This window comes from Carlito syrichta, unplaced genomic scaffold (genome assembly GCF_000164805.1).
Source record: "Carlito syrichta isolate Samal-C Ts95f unplaced genomic scaffold, Tarsius_syrichta-2.0.1 Scaffold303749, whole genome shotgun sequence".
Classification (NCBI taxonomy): Eukaryota; Metazoa; Chordata; class Mammalia; order Primates; family Tarsiidae; genus Carlito; species Carlito syrichta.
The window spans coordinates 1,062,159-1,088,712 of NW_007247845.1; the positions used below are offsets into that span (position 1 = coordinate 1,062,159).

The 26,554-nt window shown below is 40.5% G+C and overlaps 1 protein-coding gene across 1 annotated transcript; it reads right to left on the reverse strand.

Moving 5' to 3' along the window:
* Positions 1–1,119: 1,119 nt before the first annotated feature.
* PPP1R3C (protein phosphatase 1 regulatory subunit 3C) lies at positions 1,120–24,399 on the reverse strand. Its single transcript, XM_008059177.2, has 4 exons — positions 23,219–24,399; positions 16,186–16,236; positions 14,099–14,182; positions 1,120–1,207 (listed from the first exon to the last, which is right to left on the reverse strand). The coding sequence occupies exon 1, from the start codon at positions 24,356–24,358 to the stop codon at positions 23,462–23,464; it is 897 nt and encodes a 298-aa protein (XP_008057368.2). The 5' UTR covers positions 24,359–24,399; the 3' UTR covers positions 1,120–1,207; positions 14,099–14,182; positions 16,186–16,236; positions 23,219–23,461.
* Between the last annotated feature and the right edge of the window lie 2,155 nt (positions 24,400–26,554).

Consider the following 26,554-nt stretch of genomic DNA (forward strand, 5'->3'; position numbering starts at 1 on the left):
CACTCAACATAATAGACTCTAAGTCCATCCAAGTTGCTGTGTAGTTCATAATTTCGTCCTTCTTTATGGCTGTGTAATATTCCATCGTGTATATGTACCACATTTTTTTTATCCAGTCCTCTTTCGATGGGGAGCACGAAACCACTCAATTTCTATTCCTCTAAATACTAACATGCTCAGTGAAACAAAGGGAATGTTGAAAACATCGGAGGCTGTAAGGAGTTGAATGAAAGGAACAATCCTGAGTGAGTAGGGTGGCAGGGAACAGCTCCTCAAGTGGAGATATGAAGATCTTACATGAGGGGGACACCAAAAAACCTGGAATTGATTTATTAAAAATCGTGTATTTATTCTTACATGTTTAAACTTCAGTCACCTTCAAACTACACTCCATTTGGTGCAACACACCTGTCAAAATGATTTTTTTCACTGCTCAAAACAGTTTCTGAATTAGTCAATTGTGATGCCTTTTGATACTTCCACCGTTTTTTGTTTCACCTCTTTCACATCAGCAAAATGTTTCACTTTAAGGATTTTTTTTCATCTGGGGAAACAAAAATAAGTCTCTTGGGGCAAGCTCGGGTGAAGAAGGAGAGTGGGGCATGGAGGTCATGCCATATTTTTGGTCAAAAATCACTCAGGGTTAACGAGTGCATTATTCTGGAGGAAGAATACCTGTTTGCCACAACTTGGGTCATTTCTTCCTTCACTTGTGATGCAACCTTCTCAAAACTTCCAGATGAAAACTTTGGTTGACCATTTGATTCAGAGGAACAAATTCCAAGTGTACTATAAGGGGCCTGCCCTCCTAAAAGATAATTCCGGTTTTGGGGGGGTCCCCCCTCATACATGCAGACACTGAGAAATACAACCTTTATATTTGAAGAAATTACAGTCTTATCCCAGAATGACACATTGCCCTTCAAGTCTCATGGAGAAGGTCCTTGTGGACCAAGTTCCCAGATACCTAGCAAAGAAAGACCAGTCAGCCTCCTCCCCTCCCCCAGCACACCCGCTCTTGCCAGACAGCATTAAAATGCACTTCAGCGTGTTCTCTTTTATTTGGAAAAGAAACAAGTCTTGACATTCTCTTTGTCCCGTTTCATTAAGGACGGAGGTCATCTCAGGAGGTTTCCAAAGAGAACTTGTGAGATGGTGGAGGTGGGGTGGGGGACACTCTTGTCCCTTCTTTTCAGGCTGCTTCGCCCTTTGAAGAGAACAAGACCAGCTTTCACAGTGAATTATTTTCAGTGCAGCCTCTGCCAGGACTCAGCTCACTCTGGCTGAAGCAATATCCGGAAGGATTGAGTGATGTTCAAGGTCAGACAAGAAGTCCAGACAGAACTGACAGGAGGAGGAGGTGGCACTAAGACAGATAACCAGTAGATAAGGGAGTTGGAGAAGGAAGAAGGGAGAAGACAGGGTGTATGTGTTAAAAGGAAGCCCAGAAAAAGATGAACCTACACAATTCTCTCTCTCTCTCTCTCCTCCTCCCCTCTCTCTCCCCCCTCCACACACACACACACACACACACACACACACTCCTGCACAGAAACACATTCTTAGCTTCCCTCTCCTCTAACTCCTCAAAGCATTTCTATAAATAAACGCCACCCTGAACATGCCAGAAGCCCATGATAACTCTGGCTGTAACTGTGTAAATCCTGACATTTTTCCTCACAAAATGGTTTGTAAAGCCCTTTCCCACATGTGACCTCCACTGGATCCCTACATCACACACCTTAAAAGTCCTGTAAGCTCCTCCTCATCGGTCCCATACACAGAATCGGGCACTCCGTAACCAAGCTCCCGGCTACTCCAAAAATCTCCTATGGTTCAGGCCACATGATCTTACTTTTGAAATTGTCAAACAAAAATTGCATTTATGTATGGGATACTATGTGATGTTTTAATATATGTACATACAGTGGAATGATCAAATTGGACTAATTAACATAGCCATCATTTCACATACTCTCATTTCTTTGTGATGAAAACATTTAAAATTTATTTGTTCAGCAATTTTGAAACACATCATACATTTTTTTAATCTTTTGTGAAATTTTTATTTTTTATTTTTATTGTTTTAAACTTTATTTTAAAGACATGGAGTACAATTTAGGATTAGATATACAAGTGATCATCATACAGGTAAAGTTTGGGCCTCCCTTTGGTCCCCACTTCACCTGGTTTGAGATAAGGTACTCTTATTGATGTTATGTGTCCCACCCCTCCCCCCAGAAATTTCCAGCTACTTATCCCTTTCTTATAGTATTATGGTAAATGTTCAGGGTCCACTTATGAATGAGAACATGTGGTACTCAGTTCTTTGTTTCTTTGATAAGTCACTGAGTACTATACACTCTAAGTCTATCCAAATTGCCGTGAAGTCCATAATCCCCCTTCTGGGAATATACCTGGAAGAACTTAAATCACTCCACAAAAAGGATACCTGCACACGCATGTTTATTGCAGCACTATTTACAATTGCAAAAACATGGAACCAACCATGCTACCCATCGAAACTGGACTGGATTTAAAAAATGTGGTACAGTATACACAATGGAATATTATGCAGACATAAAGAATACAATATTATTAACTATAGTCATCATACTGTGCGATCGATTGCCAAAACTTATTCCTCCTGTCTTACTGAAACTTTGTACACTTTGACCAACATTTCTCTGTTTCCTGTCCACACCCATCCCCTTCAGTCTCTGGTAACAACCATTCTACTCTCTACTTCTATGAGTTTGACTTTCTTAGATTCTACCTTCCAATGAGATTTATCTTTCTGTGCCTGTCTTATTTTTCTTAGCTTAATGTCCTCCAGGTTAATTTATGTTGTTGCAAATGACAGAATTTCTTTCCATTTTAGGGCTAATTAGTATTCCGTTGTGTGTATATATATATATCTCCTACATTTTTTAACTCATCCACCCATTGATGGGTACTTAAGTTTTTTCCATCCTGGCTATTGTGAATAATGCTGCAATAGACATGAGAGTGTAGATATCTCTTCAACATACTGATTGCAATTCATTTGGATGTATACTTAGAAGAGCGCTTGTTGGATCATATGGTAATTCTAATTCTAGTTTTTTGAGGAAACTCCATACTGTTTTCTAAAATGGCAGTACTGATTTACATTCTTGCCAACAGTGTTTAAAGTTTCCCTTTTCTCCACATTCTTGCCAACATGTGTTATCTTTCATATTTGTTATAATTGTCTTTCTAGCAGGTATGAAGTCACAGCTCACTGTGATCTTAATTTGCATTTCCCTGAAGATTAGTAATGTTGAGCATTTTTTTCAATATCTGTTGGCCATTTGTATGTTTTCTTTTGAGAAATGTTTATTCATGTCATTTGCCCATTTTCAGTTGGGTTATTTATTTCCTTGTTATTGAATAGTTTGGGTTCCTTTCATATTTTGGATATGAGCCATTTATCTGATATATGATTTATAAGTGTTTTCTCCCAGTCTATGGGTTGTCCCTTTACTCTGTTAATTGTTTCCTTTGCTATACAGAGCTTTTTAGTTTAATACAATCCCAATTGTCTGTTTTTGCTTTGATTGTCTATGCTTTGGAGTCTTATCCAAGAAATCATTGCCCAGACCAATGTCATAGAGCTTTTCTTCTCTGTTTTCTTCTAGTAGTTTTATGGTTTCAGTTCTTACATTTAACTTTTTGGCTGTATATAACCTAAAACATTATTTGCACACCCCTAATAATTAAAATCACCGTCTATTAAACATTTGCTTTGTCCCAAGCACTGTGCTGAGGTGTTTACATGCATGATCTCAATTATATTCCACAAGAATTATGAAAGGTCAATATAATAGAGGCATTTTGTAGATAAGAAAAGGGAAGCTCTGATGTTATGTCATTTGACATAAACGTAGAGTGTGGAGCACAGTGTCTTGAACCCAGGTCTGTATGACTACAGTGTGCACGTTCTTAAGCCCTGCCCTGAGACCCTCTTACTAAAAGTCCTTTGACAGCTAAGATTCTAGAACCTCTACAGGGAAGTCTAGTCAGATACCTGGAATACCAGGATTGATAACCAATTAGACTTCTCCATGCCTATAGTGGTGTCTTTTACTTTTTACTTCAACAAACACTGATTTTGCCAGACTCTCTGCTAGGCATTGTAGATAGAGCAGTAAATAAAACAGATGTGTCTTGCCCTTATAGAGCTTACAGTCTGGTTAGGGGAGATAGTCCATAAATGAGCACAGGATTAAACACATGGACCAGTTCACCAAGAAACTTCAAATCTGCTGAGAATAAACATGAGTATTAATGATTTTCCACTGTCCTCGGCTGTACTATGTTGAATCACCTCCTTCCCCCTTTCCTCCCCTTGAAAGTATCTCACAAAGTTTCCATTACTCTTATCACTTTCAGTTATTAAATGCAGACCAATTTAAACTCCCATCCCATATCTGACCTGAAGCCTTCTACCCTCCCAGAGTAGCCAAGACTAGCTGCAGGACAGGCTGACGTGGATCTGGGTGAGGTCTGTGCTGTACTCGCCTCCCTACCTTCCTCTCTAGGCAGTAGTTCCCTTGTGTTGGGGGCAAGAAGGGGAAAGGGCATTTGAACTCTTCCTCCCAAGCTCCAGCCCTTGCCAGTTATAACCCACCTCACAGAGGGTGGCCATCTGGATGGAGGTCCACAAGTCAGCTCAGGTCCAGGACCTTCCTCAGTGTCCTTTTGACCCATGAGGATTCAACGCATGAGGATTCAACCATCCAGCCATGCCAAGCTGTGGGAGAGACTCTGCCCCATGACCATCCCTTGTGTCAGCCCTGCTATCTCTCTCCAACGTTTCTTTTCCCCCAGGACAGGGCAGGCAGCAGGACTGCTATTCAGGCAGAAATTCAGCCAGGAAATAGGATGCAAGTGAATCCCTCCCCCAACTCTCCCTTGGCTTGGAGGAGGGGAAAACATCCCCTCCCCAGCCTTTGGGAGAAATACTGTCATGGGGAACTCTGTATCTCCCATAAGCTGAGTCCCTATTCCAGTCCAGCCTTATCCTCACAGACTTGGGGTGGAGTCAGGGTTGGTGGTATCAGGGCCAGTTCTGCTGCTTCTTTGACGAAGACTGGTTAAGTGTTCTCTTTAGAAACATGGAGTGTTTAGCACCTTCCAGCTTACCTTTGTGCCTTGGCAGTCAAGCCAAGACAACAGGAAAAAAATCTCACTCAACATCCTGTTACATACAATTATCACTGTGAGACATGGGGGGAAGGAAAAGAACAGGATGCTATGAAAGGAAATGTCCATGCTCTGGGATCAGACTTCTTGGGTTCAAATTCCAGCTTTGCCCTTTATTAATTATGTGACCTTGGGCAGGTTACTTAGCTTCTGTGCACCTCAGCTTCCTTATATGTAAAATGGTGATGATAATCGTACATATCTCATAGGATTAAATAAGAAAATGAAAGTAAGATTCTTAGCATAGTGCCTGGCATATTAATAAGTGCTTGGTATATGTAAGTTCCCTGAGGACACAGATGAAGGGATCAGGTACTTCACAGGCACTCAATGACATTTGATGAAGCAATAAGCGAGAATAGCTGGGAATACCTATTTGAGATTGGGTAGTCATAGGAGACCCCTCTGAGGAGGTGACACTTAAGCTTTGACATGAAGAATGAGGGAGAAGTCAGCCAAAGGGCAAAGGGATTATATTGTACTGAGATCATGTTACATAACTGACCTAGAAAAGTTGTCTTAGACATTTTAATACAGGATTTAATAAAAATACAGGATTATAAGACATTAATTCCCTCCAGATCAAAGATTATCATTACCCCCAGGAGCTTCTGTCCCCATCACAGCTGCTCTAACCATGCAGTTTGTTGCCACCTAGGTGGTTGCTTTGGGAGTTTGTTCCCATTTTCCTAAGGTGTTATTCAGGACTTTGGTAGCAACAAGATCAAGATCCTGGTTAGATAGTACAAGTGGGGGACATATAAAAAAATAGAATTTTTCTTTGTAGGGTGGGCCTGTTATAATACAGGCTTCCCCTGCTAGGCAAGTGTTCTAGGAGTCCATTGGCATCAGTGTACTAGCCAGCATTGTTGTAAGAGGCTGCATTCAGCTTCAGTGAATTTTTTTTTGGAGATTCTTTCAACACATTTACCCATTTCATGATTGGTGATTTATGCACACACCTGCCCACACTGTCCTGAGTGTTCAGCAGTTTTTTTATCAAAAGTGGCATGACCCTTGTGCCTCACCCTCCCTATTCACCCAATCTCACCCCAAGAGGGTTTTTGTGTGCGTTTGTTTCTCCAGATGAAAAAAGGACTCAAAGGAGAAACATTTTGCTAACGTAGAAGCAATAAAACAAAAAACGGCAGAAGCACTAAAAGGCATCAGAATTGATAAGTTCAAACACTGTTTTGAGCAGTGGAAAAAGCATCTCCATGGGCGTATTGCATCAAACGGAGAGTATTTTGAAGTTGACTGAAGTTTAAATATGCAAGAATAAATACGCAATTTTCTAATAAATAAATTCCAGTTTGGTGGAGGGTCCCTCCTCAGAGATCTGATTCCACATGAAGGGTCAGAGCCAGGAGTGTCAGCTACCATGAGAAAGAGAATGTGTCGTAAATCAGGAGGTAGACATGTGAACAAGCAGTTTATAGACTGAGGTTTACCCAGAGATTAATTTTGAAGGTCATATCATCCAACAGAGTGCATAACTGGACACTTGACTCTGTGTGTGTCTCTAGTTACAGCCAGTTTTAGTTACTTTGAATCTGGTCAGCATTATACATGGCTGGGATAAAATATCTGCTGGATGAGGTATAAGTATGTGATTCATTAGCTTCTCTGACTCAGTGGACCCATAGTTGTCATGAGCTGCTAACCCATGACAGAGGATAAATGAGACTCAGGGTCCATGAGACACTGCACCAACAAATAGCCAGGAATACCTCCTGCCCGTGTTCATGACTGTATTCTTTTGTGATATGTATATGTAGCCTCTATTTTTTTTTTCCTGTAATTGCAAGTTTTTGGCACAGGTGTGGCCTGATCATTGCTTTCAAGCACACTGATATAAAGGAACTAGACAATGATATAATGGAACTGTTGGGACTGGGTGTTATGGTTCATGCCTATTTTCCCAGCATGTTGGGAGGCTGAGGCAGGAGGATTGCTTGAGCCCGGGAGTTTGAGAACCACCTCAGTAACATAGTGAGACCTCATCTCTACAAAAAAACTTAAAAATTGGCCAGGCGTGGTAGTGCATGCCTGTAGTCCCAGCTACTTGGGAGGTTGAGATGGGAGGATCACTTAAGGCCAGGAGGCCAAGGTTTCAGTGAGCCAAGATGGTGCCAATGCACTCCAGCCTGGATGACAAAGTGAGACCCTGTCTCAAATAATAATAATTAAAATAATAATAATAATAGAACTGTTCCCAAGACAGGCGGATGCCTCTTTCCACTCTGGTTTGATGTACTCTTTGTACAGACAAATAAGGGCTGGGAGATTATGCTAGGAATCAGAAAGGTAGGGTGATGAAGGTGCCTAGTGTTGTAGGTGATTTTTAAAAATCCCCAGCAAGGGAATTTTTATTATATGGGTGCCATTTAGAATGTCAAGGGAGGGTGGTTAGTTACCATGGTAAATAGGATTGCCCTCTCTATCAACTAGAATCTAGAGTCTAGCTTGTCCTTAATAGAAATATCTAAGACTTTAGCTTGTATTTTCATGTCTGCCGCAAGAATGAGAGCACAATGGGACGTTCTACTTAACTTGATGCAATTTGGCATCTCAAAATCACAAAGAAGGTTAGAAACAACACATACAAGTGGACTATTTTATGAATTCAAACCACATCTTAAAAGCTGCCAGAATAATATGCTTCCAAATCCCAGACATTCCAAAATAACATTATTATTATTATTATTATTGTGTTTTTTTTGTTTTTTTTTTTTTTAGTCAGAGTCACCCAGGCTGGAGTGCAGTGGCATGCTCACAGTCACCACAGCCTCAACCTGCTGGGCTCAGGTGATCCTTTCGCCTCAGCCTTCCAAGTAGCTGGTACTACAGGCATGCAACACCATGCCCAGCTAATTTTTTGACTTATTGTGGAGATGAGATCTCGCCAAGTTGCCTAGGCTGGTCTCGAACCCCTGGACTTAGGCAATCCTCTCACCTCCACCTCCCAAAGTGCTGGGATTATAGGCGTGAGCCACTCCACCCAGTCAACTTATTATTCTTAAGGGTTATATTGGAGAGATCACCCCACCCCACCCCAAAAACAGGAAAAAGAAAATAAAAATTCAGTGCAAGATGCAAACGGAAAGTTCCTACCATGCTAGTAGGTACTAATAAAATCTGTTTTAAAATTTTAGTTAAAAATATTATTTACATATAAAATAATATATACAATTTTTATACAAGAAATGTTTGCATAAGAAAGAAAATATTAGCCATACTTTTGGACCCTTCTTTTTGCCATTCTCAATTTCCTCTATTCTTCTCCCCTAGAAGTAATTACTAGGCCAAATTCTACTTAATCCCTTATTTTCATAGACATATGAGGCCCATATTCATTAAAAACATATAGATTAAGTTTTAATGGTGGTTTTGAGCCTTATGGAAATGATTTGTGCTGTATATATTTTCTGCAACCTGCCCTTTTCGCTTAATTTTATGTTTGTGAGATTCATGCATGTTGGTAAGAGTAGCTGCCATTTATTTTCACTGAGGTTTTTGGGGTTTTTTTTGAGTTGAAGTCTCACTCCATTGCCCAGACTGGAGTGCAGTGGCACGCTCCCGGCCACCGCAGCCTTCACCTGCTGGGCTCCGGCGATCCTTCCGTTCAACCTTTCAAGTAGCTGGAACTACAGGCGTGTGCTACCACATCCAGCTAATTTTTTGATTTATTGTAGAGATTAGGTCTCACCAAGTTGCCCAGGCGGGTCTCGAACCTGAGGGCTCAGGCAATTCACTCACCTCAGCCTCCCAAAGCACGGGATTACAGGATGAGCCACCGAGCCCGGCTCACTTAGGCTTTGTATTCCATTGAAATGATAAAATTTATTTAAGCAATCTATCTTTAGTGGTTATTTGTGTTGGTATCCAGTTTTGCTTTTACAAATGACACTATTATAAACATACTTATGTATTTCTTGATATACATGTGCATGAGTGTCTTTGTAGAATATATACCTAAAAGTAAATTTGCAATGCATTTTCAACGTTACAATGCTAAATTGTTTTCCAAGTAAGTTTATACTCTCACCAACAGGCTATAAAACCCATTGTCCATGAGCTCACCAACACTTACTGTGTTTACAGAGGTTTTAATTTTTGCCATTCAGGTAGATGTGAGACAGTTACTCATTATAGTCTTAATTTGCATTTTCCTGGTTATTAATGAGGTTGAGAATCTTTTCATATGTTTATTAACCATTCATGCTTCCTATTCTGTGAAATGTCTATTCAAGTCTTTTTGCATGTTTTTCTATAGGTTTTTGTGGGGTTTTTTTTCTTATTGAGTATAGGAGTTCTTTATATATTTTGGATACTAATCCTTTGTCAGTTATGGCTTCTCCCAGTTTATAGCTAATCTTTTCACTTTCTTTAGATTGTCTTTTGACTTAAAAAACCAAAAATTTAAATGCTAATATGGTTAATCAGTTGTTTCCCTTTGGTTTGTGTTTCTTCTTTTATTTTAGAAATCCTTTCCCACTCCAAAGTTCTAAAAGGTTCTTCTCCAAAAAGTGTTTTCAAAATTTTTTCCTTTCATTAATTATTTAATCCCCTGGGGACTGCTTTTTGTACAAGACATGTGGTAGGGGCCTGGTTTCATGATTTCCTATGTAGATAACTCTTTGCTCCAGTGCCAAGTTTTGTGAAATCCATTCTCTTCCTACTCAGTGTCAGTTACAGTTCTGTCACAAAATAATTCTTCATACATGTATAGGCTTCTTTCTAGGCTCTATACTTTATTCCACTGGAAATTTGTCCATCCTTGGTATTTGCTACAGCAAGTCACCCCATTACGTTCTTTTTCTACTTCCACACAAATTTCAAAAGCAATTTGTCAAGTTCCTTTAAAGAAAAGAGAGATAGAGAGACCTACTGATATCTTGGTTTTGATTGGCATTGTATAAGACAAAAGATAAATATCTTCATAATATTAAGTCTTCCTTAATAAATACATAATTGTTTTTCATTTGTAGATCTCTTTAAATGCCTTTTAGTACATTTTAATAATTTTTTCCATATAGATCTTGTGAAGCTTTTGTTATATTTATTCCAAAGAATTTTATATTATTACTGCTATTGTAAAATAATTCTTTTTTCTAAAAAAAAATTACATTTTTTTGTTCATTGTGTATATAGAGATAGTCAGTTTACTTTGGGGTCTTTGTGTTAGTCATCTATTGCTAAACAAGGAATTATCCCAAACTTAGTAACTAAAAATCACAAATATTTATTATTTTGTAGTTTCTTTAGGTCATAGATTCAAGAGCATCTTAACTGGGAGGCTTTGGCCCAGGGTCACATATAAGGATGTAATCAAGATGTCAGCTGGGGTATAGTCATCTGAAAGCTTGACTGGGGCTGGAGGATCCAGTTCCAAGCTACTTACACAGTCGTTGTCAAGAAGCCTCAGTTCTTATTATGTGGAGTCAGGCTTCTTATAACAAGGGCTTCTTGTAACAAGGCAGCTGGCTTCCCCCAGCACAACTGAATCCGAGTAAAAGAGAAAGAACTAAGATGAAAGTCAGGGGGTCTTTCATAACCATATTTTGGCTGTGATATACCAATAATCTCTACTGTGTTCTACTGTACAAAGAGAATGTGACTCTCAGAAGGTGGAAATCCTCAGGGGTCATTTTGTAGGCTAACTACCATAGTCTTATATACAATAACCCCACTAAATTATCAGATTTATTCTATTATTCCATTCTTTTGGATTTTCTACACAGGCAAATATGTTATCTATAAATAATGCCAATTGCATTACTCTCCTTCCAATCCCATTTTTATTTATTTCGTGTGTTATTTCACTGGCTTCAATTTTTAGTGCAATGTTTAAAATAAGTAGTAATAAAAGATGTTACCTTAAAAAGACTTTCAACGTTTGCCATAGTATAATGCTTTTGGCATATTTTAACCAGTTTTTTAATTGTTAGATATCCTTTTTTCAAATTAAAAAAAAATCTCTTATTCCTAGCTTGAGTTTTTTGCATTAGTGTGGAAAATTGTACAAAAAATTTTTGTTATCTATTGAGTTGACTATATATTTTTATTCCTTTAAACCTTACTATGCAGCAAATTACGATAATTTATGTTCTAATACTGAACCAATCTTGCATTCTTGGAATAAATCCAACTTGATCATAATACTTTAACTTTTTATACATTTTTTGATTCATGTAAATAATTTATTCTGTATATATTTTTGCAACTACCTATATGTGAGATTGGCTTATAATTTTCCTTTCCTATACTGCCCTTATAAAGCTTCAGTATCAAGGTTATACTAATCCATAAATGAGTCGGGAAATGTTCCCCTCTTTTTTTTTTTTTTTTTTTTTTTTGAGTTGGAGTCTCACTCTATCACCCAGACTGGGGTGCAGTGGCTGCTCCCGGCCACCATAGCCTCGACCTGCTGGGCTCTGGCGATCCTTCTGCCTCAGCCTTCCAAGTAGCCGGAATTACAGGCATGCACTACCACGCCCGGCTGATTTTTTTTTTATTTATTGTAGAGATGAGGTCTCACTGCCCAGGTGGGTCTCGAACCCATGGCCTCAGGCAATCCACTCACCTCAGCCTTCCAAAGGCGTGGGATTACAGGTTGAGCCACCGAGCCTGGCTATGTTCCCCTCTTTTTATATGCTCTTCAATATTTTGTATAATATTAGAAATATTTGATCCTTGAATGTTTGATGCACACACCTGTAAAAACATCTGGACTAAATACTTTATTTGTGGGTGTATTTTAAGCGACAAATTTTAAACTATTAATCTTAAATATTTATAGATCTAGTCAGGTTTTCTATTTCTTTCTGAGACCATTTTGATATAATACATTTTTCTAGAACTGGGATCATTTTACCTAAAATTTCAGAGATAATAGAATAAGTTGTTCACAACACCCTTATTAATTTTTTTCCATTTCTGCATTACCTTTATTTAATTACATTTTAAAAATTTTCCTTTTCTTTTTTTTTTTTAGCTTTCTCACTTTTACCTTCACTCAACTTTTAAAAGTTTTTTGTTGTTGTTGTTATTGCTGCATGTGTAAACTCATGTTTGATAAAAATTCCTTGAGGCCTTGGTTAAAGACACACTCTTACAGAGAGCACATGTGTTTGCTGCTATTGAGTACCTATGGGTACTGCAACCAGGGACCATTTTTTAATCAATACTTGGCATGACGTTTTTAGCACACAAGGAATGTGAATTCAGATTTTAAATTCATGCAAGGGACAGATTGTGGTTATGAATTTTAAGAGAAGTTCCCCCCAACACCACCCAGGACTAATGTTGAGACAGGCATCTTTCCTAGTTTGTAAGAAGATATATATTTCTCCCTACTGAGAGTGTATCCTTTCTCTGTCCTAGCTATGCTAGATATTTACTGTGACACTCCCCTAACCACTCATACATTTCAATGGGCCCTAATCTTTTGTCTTTTGACCCCTTAGCAATCATACTTGTTTAAAACAAATGTTGTCATCTGGGGATAAACAAGTGACTTCAGGACAGATGCCAGCTTAGCACTCATTCACCTCTCTAAAGACCTGCAAAGGAGGCCTTTAAGGCAGTCCTTACTCTCTTCCCAGATCAGCAATACTTCTAAAAATATAATTAGAGAGTATCTTATCTAGCATTTTTTAATTGTTTTGTACTGGGAGAATTAGGGAGTGAACTACACTTTATATTTAATTTTTATTTAATTCTACACTTTCACAGCCAAAGTCTTCTTGGTCATGTTGTGCAGGGGTGCTATCAAACATTTCTTTGGATATTAGAATAATCCCCAAAATGCTCCCAGAGGGCAGAGGGGAAATGTTTTTTCATCTAGACTAGGATTCTGTTTGTACTTTTCAATTGTTATGATACCAAATTATGCTTGTGTCTTTCTTCTTAGGTTTCCAGAAGAAATCCATATAGCATGAGGCACTGGCTTTATATAAGTTATTTAAGATATAACATGCAAGGTTATGGCAGAGTAGCTTGTGAAAATAACTAGAAAAACCAGTTTTAAAAAATTATTTTAAAAACATTGGAGAGTTTTTGAGACAACTAAGGTCTTGAAATAAAGAAAAACTATACAGAGAGAATCAAAGATCTGATAGACTTCCATTTCTGAATGTGATAGAGTATCTTGAAGCAAACCAATATTACACAAAGATCAACTAGAAACACTAGGAAAAAAGTATCAAAAAATCATTTAAAGCAGTGAAGAGCTACTAAAATAACTAGGACTTTACGGTTAGGCATACTTGACACAATACAGCTGTTGGTTTTTTGGTTTTTTGTTGTTTTGGGGTTTTTTTGAGTTGGAGTCTCACTCCGTCACCCAAGCTGGAGTGCAGTGGCATGCTAACGGTCACCCCAGCGTCAATCTTCTGGTCTCTGGTGATCCTTCCGCCTCAGCCTTCCAAGTAGCCAGAACTACAGGTACACACTACCACACCCAGCTAATTTTTTATTTATTGTAGAGATGGGGTTTTGCCAAGTTGCCGAGGCTGTTCCAGAACCCATGGGCTCAGGCAATCCACTCACCTTGGCCTCCCAAAGTGCTGGGATTACAGATTTGAGCCACTGCACCCGGCCAGCTATTTTTTTTAACCTGATTTGCTGATTCTGAGGAAAAGTAAGATACAAAAAAAATTGGGTTTTGCCAGGGAAGAAAGCCAATAGCATTGACAGTGCTATTGATGGCCTCATGGAGCTGGAAAGAAGAAAAATTTAAGAATTCAGAAGTCAAAGTCCTGGTGAGCAGGGGGTATGCAGGAAACTGAACCTAACATTTGGCCCATTTTCTACTCAAGATATTTGCCAAATTCTGAAGTTGCAGAGGGAAAAAGGCTAACAGGCTTACCTGAAGAGCAGAGTAGAGTTTTGGCAATCTCGGTGTGCTGAGGAAACAAGGACTTGAGTTCAAAACCTCCCAGGAGGGGAATCCCTGGGGTATACAAAAAAATCTCAGCTTCAGAAGGCTGCAAGTTAGAAGTGGGGTTGAACCAAAGGTAGCGATTTAACAAGACTGCAACCTTGCCTTGACTCTGCTCAATTCCTCCTTGGATTGAGGTGAGCAGCCTTGAATCTGTCTGCCTAGCAAAAGAAATGGTGTATGCTCTCTGAAGGAAGACTGTGTATCAGCTGAAATTCTCTATCTTTTCCTCTATTTTCCTAAAATTACTAATGATATCTGTTTTTCTTATACACAATACTTATATTTAATCAAAAATTACCAGAATGCTAAGAGGCAAGGCAATATGGGGAAAAGAAAAAAAAATTCAGACCCACAGGAGATTCCGATATTGGAATTACTAGGTAAGTACTTTTAAATAACTATTGCTGGAGTCCCACTCCAGCAGAGTTCAGAGATTCCCGAAGGTAGAGACGGTGTTGGCAATTGTGAGAAAGAGAGAAAGAGAGAGAGAGAGAGAGAGAGAGAGAGAGACTTGGACAACTGTTCAGATTTGAGCAGAAGACGACTTTTATAGAGTGTTAACAGTGGGCTTTTATACTCACATGCTTCTAAAGTTAGCTTGTGTTTGTACTGGTCTCAGAGTTTTTATGTTTGAGCTTAAAGGAGCTTTTTCTGGTTATAGTGCTAAGTAGAAAAGGGGGAGGAAATGGGGCCAACAGCTCCCGAACACATCCTAGTGGTCTCAGGATCAACGTCCCTCCCAGATCCCTAACACTCAGTGGGCCTCCATGGCCGGCTCCCAACAAACTATCACAAATGTTTTAAGGAAAAATGAAAGAAGAGAAAGTAAATGAAAAAATAGAGAGGTTCATGGGAAATTATCAAAAATAATTAAATGAAAATTTTACTCAAAAAAAATGATAACAAATAGAAATTGTAAGAATGGATTTAAAGACAGAATTAGACATAGCAGAAGAGAGTCTACGTGAACTGGAAAACAAGTTGCTAGCAATACGTGAACAGAAGGCCAGACAGAAAAAGAATGGGAAATAGAGAATAGAGGATAAGATAGTGGAGCAGAATGGAAAAGTGTATAACATAAGCATAATTAGAGTTCCAAAAACAGAAGTAAGTGGGAGACAAGAAATATTGGAGGAGATAATAGTGGAGAATTTTCTAATCCTTACCCAGACTGCTACCTAGAAGTTTACATCTAGGAAAACTCTCTTTTTAAAATGGAAGTTGGGCAACCCTTTTGGGTCCAACACCCCCCCGCCTCCCGCTGCCCCATGGGAGCTTTTCTGTCATCTCAATAAATCCTGCTTTCTAAAAAATTAAATTAAATTAAATTAGAATGGAAGCTAAATAAAGATGTTTTCAGCTAAACAAAAATTGAGAGATTTCTTCACCAAAAAACATATATTAAAAGAAATACTAAAAGGATTCTTTTCAGGTCAAAAGAAAAATAATTCAAGATGGGAATACAGAAGGAAAGAATAACAGAATAGGCAAATTGGTAGATAAATATGAAATTAAAATGATTGAACAAAACTACAATTCCATCTCATGGGGCTTAAAACATTTAGAATGAAATTGCATAACAGCAATGCAAAACATAGATAGATGGTAAAAAGTTTAAGGTCCTAGCTTTATCAAGGAAGTAGTCAAATAATTTTTTATAATACCATAAGAGTCAAGGATGTGTGTTGTGATAACTAGGATAACCACTAAAAGAACAGGAAAAGAATATATAGCCAGAAGCTAATAAACTGGAAAAAAATTGAATAACAAAAAAAGTTTAATGCAAAAAAAGACAAAAAATAAGTGAAAAAGAGTATAAACAAGTGGGTCAAATAGAAAAAAATATAAAATTATATCCATCCTCAACTATACCAATAATTGGATTAAATACAAATGGACAAAATACTCTAATTAAAAGATAAACTCTAACTAAGAGTTTTGAGAAGCAGTGTAATGTAGAAGATATGACCACAGACTTTAAGTCGGGCTCAAATCCTGTCTCCAATACTTACTGTGTGGCATTAGGCAAGTCACAAATCTTGTCTGTGCCTCGGTTTCCTCTTCTGTAAAACAAGATTAATAAGAGTAACCACCTCATATGACTGTTGTGAAAATTAAATAAGTTAACATATGCACAGTACTTAGTGCTTGACACATAGTAAGGGCTATGTAAGAGTTAGCTACTGTTAGCCAGACATGGTAGCTCACACCTGTAACCCCAGCATTTTGGGAAGCAGAGGTGAGAGGACTGCCTAAGCCCAGGGGTTTGAGACCAGTCGGGGCAACATGGCAAGACCTTATCTGTACAATACATCAAAGAAATTAGCTGGACACAGTGGCGTGCACCTCTGGTTCCAGCTACTTGAAAGACTGAGGTGGAAGGATCACCTGAGCGCAGTAGGTCGAGGCTGCGGTAGCCATTTGCATGCCACTGCACGCCAGCATGGGTGACAGAGTGAGACTCCGACTCAAAAAAAAAAAGAGAGTTAGCCAGTGTTATAAATATTTAAACCTCACAACAACCTTGTAAATGATTAACCCATTTCACAGAGGATTAAATTGAGGCTTGAGTGTTACTGCAACTTGCTCCAAGTTACCCAGCTGGGGTGTCACTATGAAGTGATAGGGTAGAGGCATGTAAACGTCTCCAGTACTTGTACTCCAGGAGAATAGAAATCATGTTGTTCTGTTCATCACTATATATTCAGTGCCAAGCACATAGTTTGTGTTCTACAAATATTTGTGGGATGCATGAGCGACTCTTACTACAATCCTATTTCAGACACTGTACTCTCTCAAGCAGAAATGCAGAATACTAATATTAGCACTAAGTCCTTATTTGACACAAGAATCTCTAGCGCTGATACTCATCTCCAACCAGAACACCACTGTGAAAAGAAATATGTGTGGGAAAACTTCTTATCATTAGCAATAGCAATACTTTATATTTACTTATCACATATTACTGGTGAAATAATTTGTGAAGTATTTCGTCTATATGATCTCACTTTATTCTCACAAACACTCTGGAAGGTAGGAATTGTTATCGTTCCCATTTTAAAGATGGGAGCACCGAGGTTTGGAAACATCAAGCCACTTGGTGAAGCCAGTACCATAAAACTGGTGGAACAGAAACTTAAACCCAGTTCCGCCTGACTCCACGCCCAATCTCTTAAGAAGTGAAAAGTAATGTGGCCCATCTGCTCCTCTAGAGATCTCAATTCTGTCCTTAATCACAGACTAAAAAGTTGACTCCTATTACCTTGGTCACATGAATAATTATTTTTTAGTTGCTGCTGAAACAATGGGCCTCAACCACTTATGTCAAGGAGAGCCGTGTGATAGAGTTCCAGTATCTCCCTTCCTCTATAGCAGGGCTCCCCAGCGCAGGGTCGCAGACCAGTACTAGTCCTCCGTTGGCCTGTTAGGAACTGGCTGAACTGGTTGGGGTGAGGTGCAAAACTCGTGAATGTTTTGGCTCATTTCTAAAATTGAATTTTAGAGCGGCCAGCCAAGTTTTGAAGCAAAGTTTAGAGACAGAAGAGAGGAAAGAAAGGGAGACCAGGCATGGGCAAGAGAAACCACACGTTTTGCTTTTTTCAATAGACCTGATCTACCTTCACAATGATTGATATGCAAAGAGGGTGGGACACGGATCACTGTCATTCTGGAGATTGACATCTCTCTGCTTCCGATGGAAGGTGAGGAGGGGAGGGAAGGTCTTTTTCTGACTACATTGTCTTTTGCAGGAGACCTGCCAGACATTTCCAATTCACAAGTTCCTGAACTAAAAGGTGGCCTTATTATTATTTCTATGGCTTTGCTTAGCTAAAGAGTGGTATTGGGCCTTCCTGAAAGATTCTTAGTGATTATTATGCTAAACCATGAATGGAAAGGCTGGGCTGTCCTGGTCTTACATTCTATGGGGTTTTCTTTTGATTTGCCAAGGGGTTTGGGGTAGGTTGCCAGCTTGGCTTTCAGTAAAATGTAATTTTTAAAATGTCTGAATGCTTCCTTAAACCTATCTATGGGAAATGTATCTATCTATATCTAACCTGTGCTAGCTACCCTGCCTCAGTTTGAGTCAATCATGAAGTCCCATTTCCCTGTCCAGAGATTGGTTCATGTACAGATTTGTGGCTTAACTCTGATCAGTGAAATGTGGGAGAGACGTCCGCAAGTCTACAGTGGAAGGTAAGAAGAGCTTCTAGGCAAGGTTTACTCACCCATTAAAAAGAAGTAACACAAGGAAGAGATAAACTCTTCCCGGTGGGCGCTACTGTGTCTGCGTATCATCCTTGGAAACTGTGGCAGCCATCGTATAATTACAAAGCAAGTTAGCACAAGGACAATCAAAAGTAATGAGATGACAGAATGAAAAATGGAAGTCACCTGAGTTTAAGCCACTGAATTAGCCAACTTTGAAAACACCCTACCTTGGGACTTGTGCTGTGAGATAATAAATTTTATTGTTTAAGTTAGTGGAGTCAGGAGATCATGTTACTTGCACCCAAAGGGATTCACATTAACCTACCCCTTTATACAGAAAATCAGAGAAAAGAAAAAGAGAGAAAAAATTAGTAACACTGAGAAGTCTATGTTAGCAGGAGGTATATGGGCAAGGACGGAGATATTAGGAAAAACCAGGAGGCCAGGTTCTCCTATTTCTGTAGCTTGAGCAAGTTTTAACCACTCTGTGTCTCCATTTCATCATTTGTTTAAAAAAAAAAAAAAAAAAAAAAAACATGGTAGAGGAATCCTCTGAGCCATTACATATGTTCTCTGAATTGGGACAGTTGTAAACACTTCACACAGCTTAAATCAGAATTCCTCAAATTGATGCACACCGGAAATCCCTGGAAGGTTTTCAGAACTGTATAATGCACAGGCCACAACTTGGACCAGTTACATGAGAATCTTGAGTAGGGCAGGGGGAATATTTTTTAAAATTTACCAGTTGAATCTGATATGCAACCAAGGTTAAGGACCACTGGTTTAGAGGGACCCTCCAAACCCAGTAGTTGACAAAAAGAGGGAAGGGTCAGGAGGCCAGGAGTCAGCAAAACTATACATGGGGTTGTTCTGAGTTTGGGATCCTTGCCCATTAATGAGAGGGTCTGTTCAGGTCACAGCTCCCAGTAGCTGCTAGAAAACTCTGTGAGGAATCTGGAAAATTAAGAGACTCTCTTTGATGGTCAAAGGGCCACCCAAACTTGTGCAGGCACTTTGGGCTAACATTGATAAAGATGCATAGTTCACCCCCACACTAGAGATCACCAGCCTTTCAACTTGGGAATGAACTAAAAGAGACATCAATTTAGAAAATAACAGAGTCTTTCCTTAAATAACTAAATTAAACCTCTTGGGGGAATCCAAACATTATGCATTCCAAATCCAAGCCATTCTCTCAAATGAATTTTTTTTTTTTTTCCCCGAGTCAGAGTCTCACTCTGTTGCCCAGGCTGCAGTGCAGTGGCACACTCACAGTTACTCCAGCGTCTACCTGCTGGGCTCAGGAAATCCTTCCACCTCAGCCTTCCAAATAGCTGGAACTACAGGCATGCGCTACCACCCCCAGCTAATATTGTAGAGATGAGGTCTCACCAAGTTGTGATATATTGTAGAGATGAGGTCTCACCAAGTTGCCCAGGCTGGTCTCAAACCCTGGACTCAGGCAATCCTCTCGCCTTGGCCTCCCAGAGTGCTGGGATTACAGCCAAGTGAAAATTTAAAAGCAGAGCTGCTTCTGCTGTTAGGTGAGATATCAGGGTATGAGTTCCAGTAAATTCCACGATAGTAAAGGCCCAAGGGCATCACTCTTTGGCCAGCTCCTCCTTCAGAAGCAGCCCAGAGACATACCAACATTGGATCAAGCTGGCACAGGTGACCATTAATAGCTGGCCAGAGTCAGGCCTGCCTGGAAATGGCTGCCCTTTTAAAAGGGGGGATGGGGCTGCCAGAGAGAGGGTCTCCATGGGAGACTTCAGGAGGAAGTGAAACAGAGGGAGGGACACTAAGCACAAGGCCACTGTCCAGCCAACTCGACTTGACACAGGACTTCAAATAAGTTACTTTGCCTGTCTGAATCTTTGTTTGGTTGTTGTTGTTGTTGTTGTTTTGTTTTGCTTTGTTTTGTGAGCCAGGGTCTTACTCTGTCACCCAGGCTGGAATGCACTGGCACAATTCAGGCTCACCACAGCCTTGACCTCCTGGGTTCAGCGATCCTTCCGCCTTAGTCTCCTGAGTAGCTGGGACTACAGGCGCATGCCACCATGCCCAGCTAATTTTTTAATTTTTTTATAGAGATGAGGTCTTGCTATGTTGCCCAGGCTGGTCTTGAACTCCTGGGCTCAAGCAGTCCTCCCATCTCAGCCTCCCAAAGTGCTGGGATTACAGGCATGACCACTGTGCCAGACCATTAGTTTATTCTTTTACAAGGTTAGGCACTTGAGTACCATGGTTTTCAAGGTCCCTGTCGGACTCAAGTTTGATTTTTCTTTACCTCTTAGAAAGAGGGCATTCTCCTCCACCCAACTATCAGCACGAATAGAGAGCCAGGGGAAACCCAATGGAGTAATAAACTCCATCACCTTCAGAGGTAGACAGGTAGTGTAGAAGACTGAAGCCATGGGTGAGGACTGTGGCCAAAACAAGGTAGTGCGACCCATCTAGGACAGCATGCCCATCTAAGGGGGACAGCTGCCATGAGAAAAAATCCTGACCTTTTTTTAATGTTTTTAAAAAACAATTTGCTGATTGTTCTACCTTGGCAATAAATTCTTGTTTAAAAAAAAATCTTGTGTGTCAAAATGTATAAAAATACATCAGATACAGCCTTCAGGCCTATAGTTTACAGCCTCCGACACAGAGGATGCTATGATATGATAAAGGTTTGTTCTTTATAATTGCACCTTTCTAGCATGTTGGTCCTTGATATATCATGCAGATGGACTTTCTGAAATTTTAGGCAGAACCGGAGCAACAACTTAGGTTCATGGAGCTGCTGCCTCTCACCCCCAGAAGCTACGCTTCATGCTTCAGTCCAGGACTGATGTCTACTGCCCCTTTCTATGCCCCTCTGTGTGGTTCCAAGTTTTGCCCCTTCAGGAAGGTACCAGATCACAAGAGGCAGAAGCCACTCCTGCCCTTCCCACACCATCTCCTCCCCCATTTTAAAGCTGAGATGTGGCCTCCAAGATAATCCTGACCCAGTAGAGAGTGTGGTGTGTATGACGAGAAGTAAACTCAGATGGGGACAGTCAGGGGGCAGTCACAGCAGCTTAAGCCACTGGCCCTGATTACCAGCCCCCAAGGGTCAAGTGGTAGGAAGTGTGCTCACCTTGTGAAAACCCTCAGGTGACTTCAATTCCTGGTCCACACTAACTTTACTCAGTTGTTCCTAAATAATGCAGTACAATGTCAGTTGAGAGTTTCTCATTAGGCTGTGGCTTTGAGAAAGAAAAATATACTCAGGTCTTATATCAAACACATTTATTCTTAAAGTGAGAAGCTCATAAAGGATAGACAGAAGAGAGAGAAATATTTACAGTAGAAAAATTAAGGATGCTAGCCAAGTTTCAAATGCTGTCACAGCAGAGTTATTCCAATAGTACTTATCCAGCATGGCATATCACACGTGTTAAAATTAACTCCATTGTCTTAACGCCTCTCAATGGATGTGCACAAAAATAGAAGCAAGCATTCTGGGATGCCTTTCCTTAAGGTCTTACAGAATGGATTTATGCACACACAAAAACAAGTATATTACAACACATCCAAAACAATTCACATCCATTAAAAAACAAAAGAAGCATTTTTACTTCAAAGGCATTTAAAACAATAAGACAAAAGTAGGCAAGAGATAGGTTTCTAAACCTATGTGCAAGATATTGGATTCTTGCCATTAGAATCCTAGTGTAGGGCCTCACTTCAAACAGCACGTCAGAAAAGTGTGGCAGAAAAATGAGTCACCTTCAATATGAAGGATGTGAGTTGTATACACTGACAACACTCTCAAAGATACCATGGTATTGCAGGAGGAATGCCTGTGTACAGAGAGGACCTTCTTCTGAGGCCTTGTGGATTATCCAATGACCATTCAGACATTTGGGTTAAGCAACAACAGTTTTCTGGTGTAATGAAGGCACTTGCAAAGAGCTATCTTTGACATGACATGGAGTCCCTGTGTGTTGTCAGTCATTGATGATGGCAAGGTTTTTGTAAGGCAGCATTCTATACCAAGAACCCAAAGCCAGGAACAGTGGCTCATGCCTATAATTCCAGCACTTTCAGAAGGCCCAGGCTGGAGGATCTCTTGAAACCAGGAGCTTGAGACTAGTCTGGGCCAACATAGCTAGACCCCTATCTCTACAAAAAATTAAAAAATCAGCCAGGCATGGTGGCATGTGCCTGTAGTCCCAGCTACTCAGGAGGCTGAGGCAGGAAGATCACTTGTGCCCAAGAGTCTGAGACTATGGTGAGCTATGATGGTGCCACTGCACTCCAGCTTGGGTGACAGAGCAAGACTCTGTCTCAAAAGAAAAACAAAACAAACAAACAAACAGCAAATCCCAAGCATGATGTCTCAATCACAAAGTCACATATAACATTAGGACTGTAAAGCCAGATTTGCTTAATCTTTCCCTGAATCATGATTTTTGATGGATCACATTTGAGTGGAAAGGCTTCACCCCAATATGATCCAACACCCTTCAAAGTTATTTGGCTTTTCTTCACAAGACTCTGCAGAATGGATCTTCCCAACCCCCCCATCCCCCCCACCAATTATTTCCCCAGTTGAGAACTGTAAAACCAACTTAAAATCACAAAATAACCTTACGTTTTCTCACCAACAATTGAGTATCAAACCTCCCACTCCCGCTCTGACTTAAGCTTCAGAGCCCTCTATGTATACTTTTCACACGTTCCTCATACCATTAACACAGCTTTCTATCACCATCAGCTGACCTTCCTCAACTTGTCCTTGACCGACATGGAAGCTAGTGAATCGTGAGGGAAGGAGGAAGGGCACGGAAAAAGTATTACCTTCATGAAAGTAGTTCCCAGGCTGTTACTTGATCCTCCAAAGCAAAATTGGGGATCATCACTTGTGTGGCTAGACCCCAACACTAAATTCTCAAGTGGCTTTCTCTTCTGTAGCCAGGCCTCAAACGCTCACACCTAAGCCTACTGATGGAAAGTAGCACAGATTTCCTAATATTGAACAACGCAGACCTAGAGTTGCATGGGGAATATGACAGGCGAAGGCCAGTCACGAGGTTGCTTAATTCAGCGATAAGAGGCCAAATTCTCCATTCTCCCCCAGCTCTGCCACTCTGGGAAGAGCCCACTAGCCAGCCTGGGACTGCCAAAGATTGTGGACTCTAACTCTGTCTTAGGGGATGCCTGGTGGAATGCACAGTCCTGGGGAGCCATCTGTGTCTGCACCCCATCAGGTTTCCACTGCGCGTGGACAATTCTATAATTCTGGCCCTCGTTGTTGTCCCAGAAGACGTGCCCATTCGCGTGGTAAGAAATGCAGAACTCAATTTTCTCCTCAGTTGGAATGACGGGGGGTAAGTCAATGGCAAACGAGAAGGTGTCACTATCTGAGCCACCATACACATTTTTCATGTAGACACAGTCCACGTCGGTGTAGCTTTTCCAGGTATCGAAAGTGATACGGATCTGAACCTTCTTCTCAAAGCTCACGTTTTTGACTTTCACCGTCCCCGTCACCGTTCGCTCTTGCAAAGAGCAGTTCTCCAGACAGACAAAGTTCTTCTGAAAGTGGTTCCGGAAACGTAAGTAATCAGTTGAAGGCTGAGGGAAATCTAAAATCAGGTTTTTCTCCTCGTGGAGTTTTAAGCCAGAGGAGATATCGTTAAGGTCCAAAAGATCAAACTGGAGATCCCACGCTGGTTCTTCTGGGAGGTCAGAGAAGACGTGAATAGCGGTGAGAGAGAGGCCCTTGGAGTCTGCAAACACAACCCGCTTCTTGGCTTGGTTGTGTGAGCACTTCCAGTCGTTCTGCGATTTGGCTTCCTGCTTTATGTTGAGACACGGTTTCAGAGGCTTGAGTTTATTCACAAAATGTCTTCGTTGAAAGTCATCGTAAGGGCCCAAGAAGCTCTTCAGAGGTGGCGAATGAGCCAGGCAAAGTCTCATGGCCACATCCACTGGCATGACTGAACTTGTCAAAGGACGTGGGTCTAAAACCTGGATCATCCTGGAACGTAAAAGGAAGAAGGATTATCACCTGGATCTGAGATGCCCGTCCCCGGGCCCAAATGCATGAGTTCTATTTTTGCACTGACTGAATGTAGCCAGTGCAGTACCCGGGAGGTGCTGTCATATGTAGAAAAAGAAAACAGTATTAAGAGATCAGATCACTCTCTGAGTATGGCTTCCTCTATGCTTGACCAGCTACTGGGCTGAGTGTTAAATGCTCCAAACACCTGTGAGTGGGGAGAGGGGCGGTGTCTCTGTTTCCCAATCTGGGAAATAAAAGGGCTGGATCTGAGGATCTCTAAGACAGCTCTAAGAACTGTTTGTTCTTTCTGGATTAGAGATTCTCAAACCAGAGGTCACCCAGCCTAGGGAATTCATTTTCTTTACCCTCCTGGGATGGGGTGAAGGAGATAGATGTGTTCTCAATCTTCCCAGGTGGTTCAAATGACCAGACAGGTTCAGGAATCATAGTGCCAGACCCTCTGCTCCCTCTGACTGCTTTTACTTATGTTGCTGTTAAATTGGTTACACTTCTCTGGCATGGTAATCTACTTGGAAAGAAAAAACAGCACGGAACAGTTTTGAGAGTGAGAAGACTAGACCGAGTAGAAGTCAGAGGATTATCTTTGCACTTTAATTATCACGCTCTTCCCCATTTCCCACAAATATCTGAGTGAAACAAGTCAATAATTCACGCACTTAAAGAAAAACTTTGCATAATTTATGCTTCGTATAAAAAGATGCCCACAACAAGTCCACATTTAAGTGGAAAAATGCATTACCTGTAAGTTGTATTGTTTTAAAATATATATTGTATATATGAACTTATAAACTAAAAAACTCCATAGGAAATATATTAAATGTTAATAAGTATCTCCGGGTGATAGAATTACAGATGATCTATTTCAGTTTTTGTACTTTTTTGATATTTTCCAATGTTTTGGCAATTTTATACACAGAAAGACAATAAAGCTCTTTAAAATTTTAAACACTATCCTTAGCAATATTAAACCAAGAAGTATCCATTAAGAAGGCTTTTTTCCTAGTCTTGAGCCCTCTTTACATATCTCCCAGCTCATGAAAGTAGGATTTTTCCCCCATCTTAGCCTTACAGATTAGAGGTGTGTGTATACTTTATGTGACATTTCTCAATCTGGCTTCACAGCAGCTGTAAAAGAAGGCTAGCAGTCATTATCACAAAATGGATATTAAGGAAACTGGCAGAATCTACTTTATTAGCCCTGGGTTTTTTTCTGGGAGACCTGCAAACTTAGAAGAAACAAATGAAAGTTAAAGCTATATTTGTGGGTCTAATAATAGTTAGGAGTCAAGAGTTCTAGAGAAATCTACGGCTAAGTCATGTCTGGAGAAGCTATTTGAAGTAGTTTTATGGGAGTTTTGTTTTACTTTTTGCATTTATAGAAAGATAATTTTAGTGTATTAGATGATTTTCTTGGGACTTCAAGTGCTGGACATGAGTTAAAAATAATAGTTTGGGCCGGGCTCGGTGGCTCAGCCTGTAATCCTGAGCTTTGGGAGGCCGAGGTGAGTGGATTGCCTGAGCCCGCGGGTTCGAGACCTGCCTGGGCAACTTGGTGAAACTTCATCTCTACAATAAATCAAAAAATTTGTCGGGCATGGTAGCACGCGCCTGTAGTTCCAGCTTACTCGGAAGGCTGAGGCGGAAGGATCGCCGGAGCCCAGCAGGTCGAGGCTGCGGTGGCCGGGAGCGGTCACTGCACTCCAGTCTGGGCGACAGAGTGAGACTCCAACTCAAAAAAATAAAATAAAATAAAAATAATAGTTTGCTCAAACTCTGAGACAGTTTGCTATGGTTAACCGTGATAAGAGGACGGATGAATATGCAAACATCGCCCTGCAAAAGCTCAGCTACCTCACCAGCAGTGTCCGACTGCTGTTCTCACAAGCGAAGCTGCCTTTCGTCTTTGGGACGTTTCTGCAGGACCAAGAGAACAGTCACATCCATGAGAAAATCCGAATCAAAGCTGACTCACGTTAAGACAGTTTCTGGAATAAGATGCCGTTTCCCCAAATAGGCTCTGCCCGAGAAACAGCGAAATCCCCACACCCCCAAGGCCTCCCGGGGGCCAGATCCAACCCAGCAACCTGCCCTCCCGTCCCCCCCCGGGG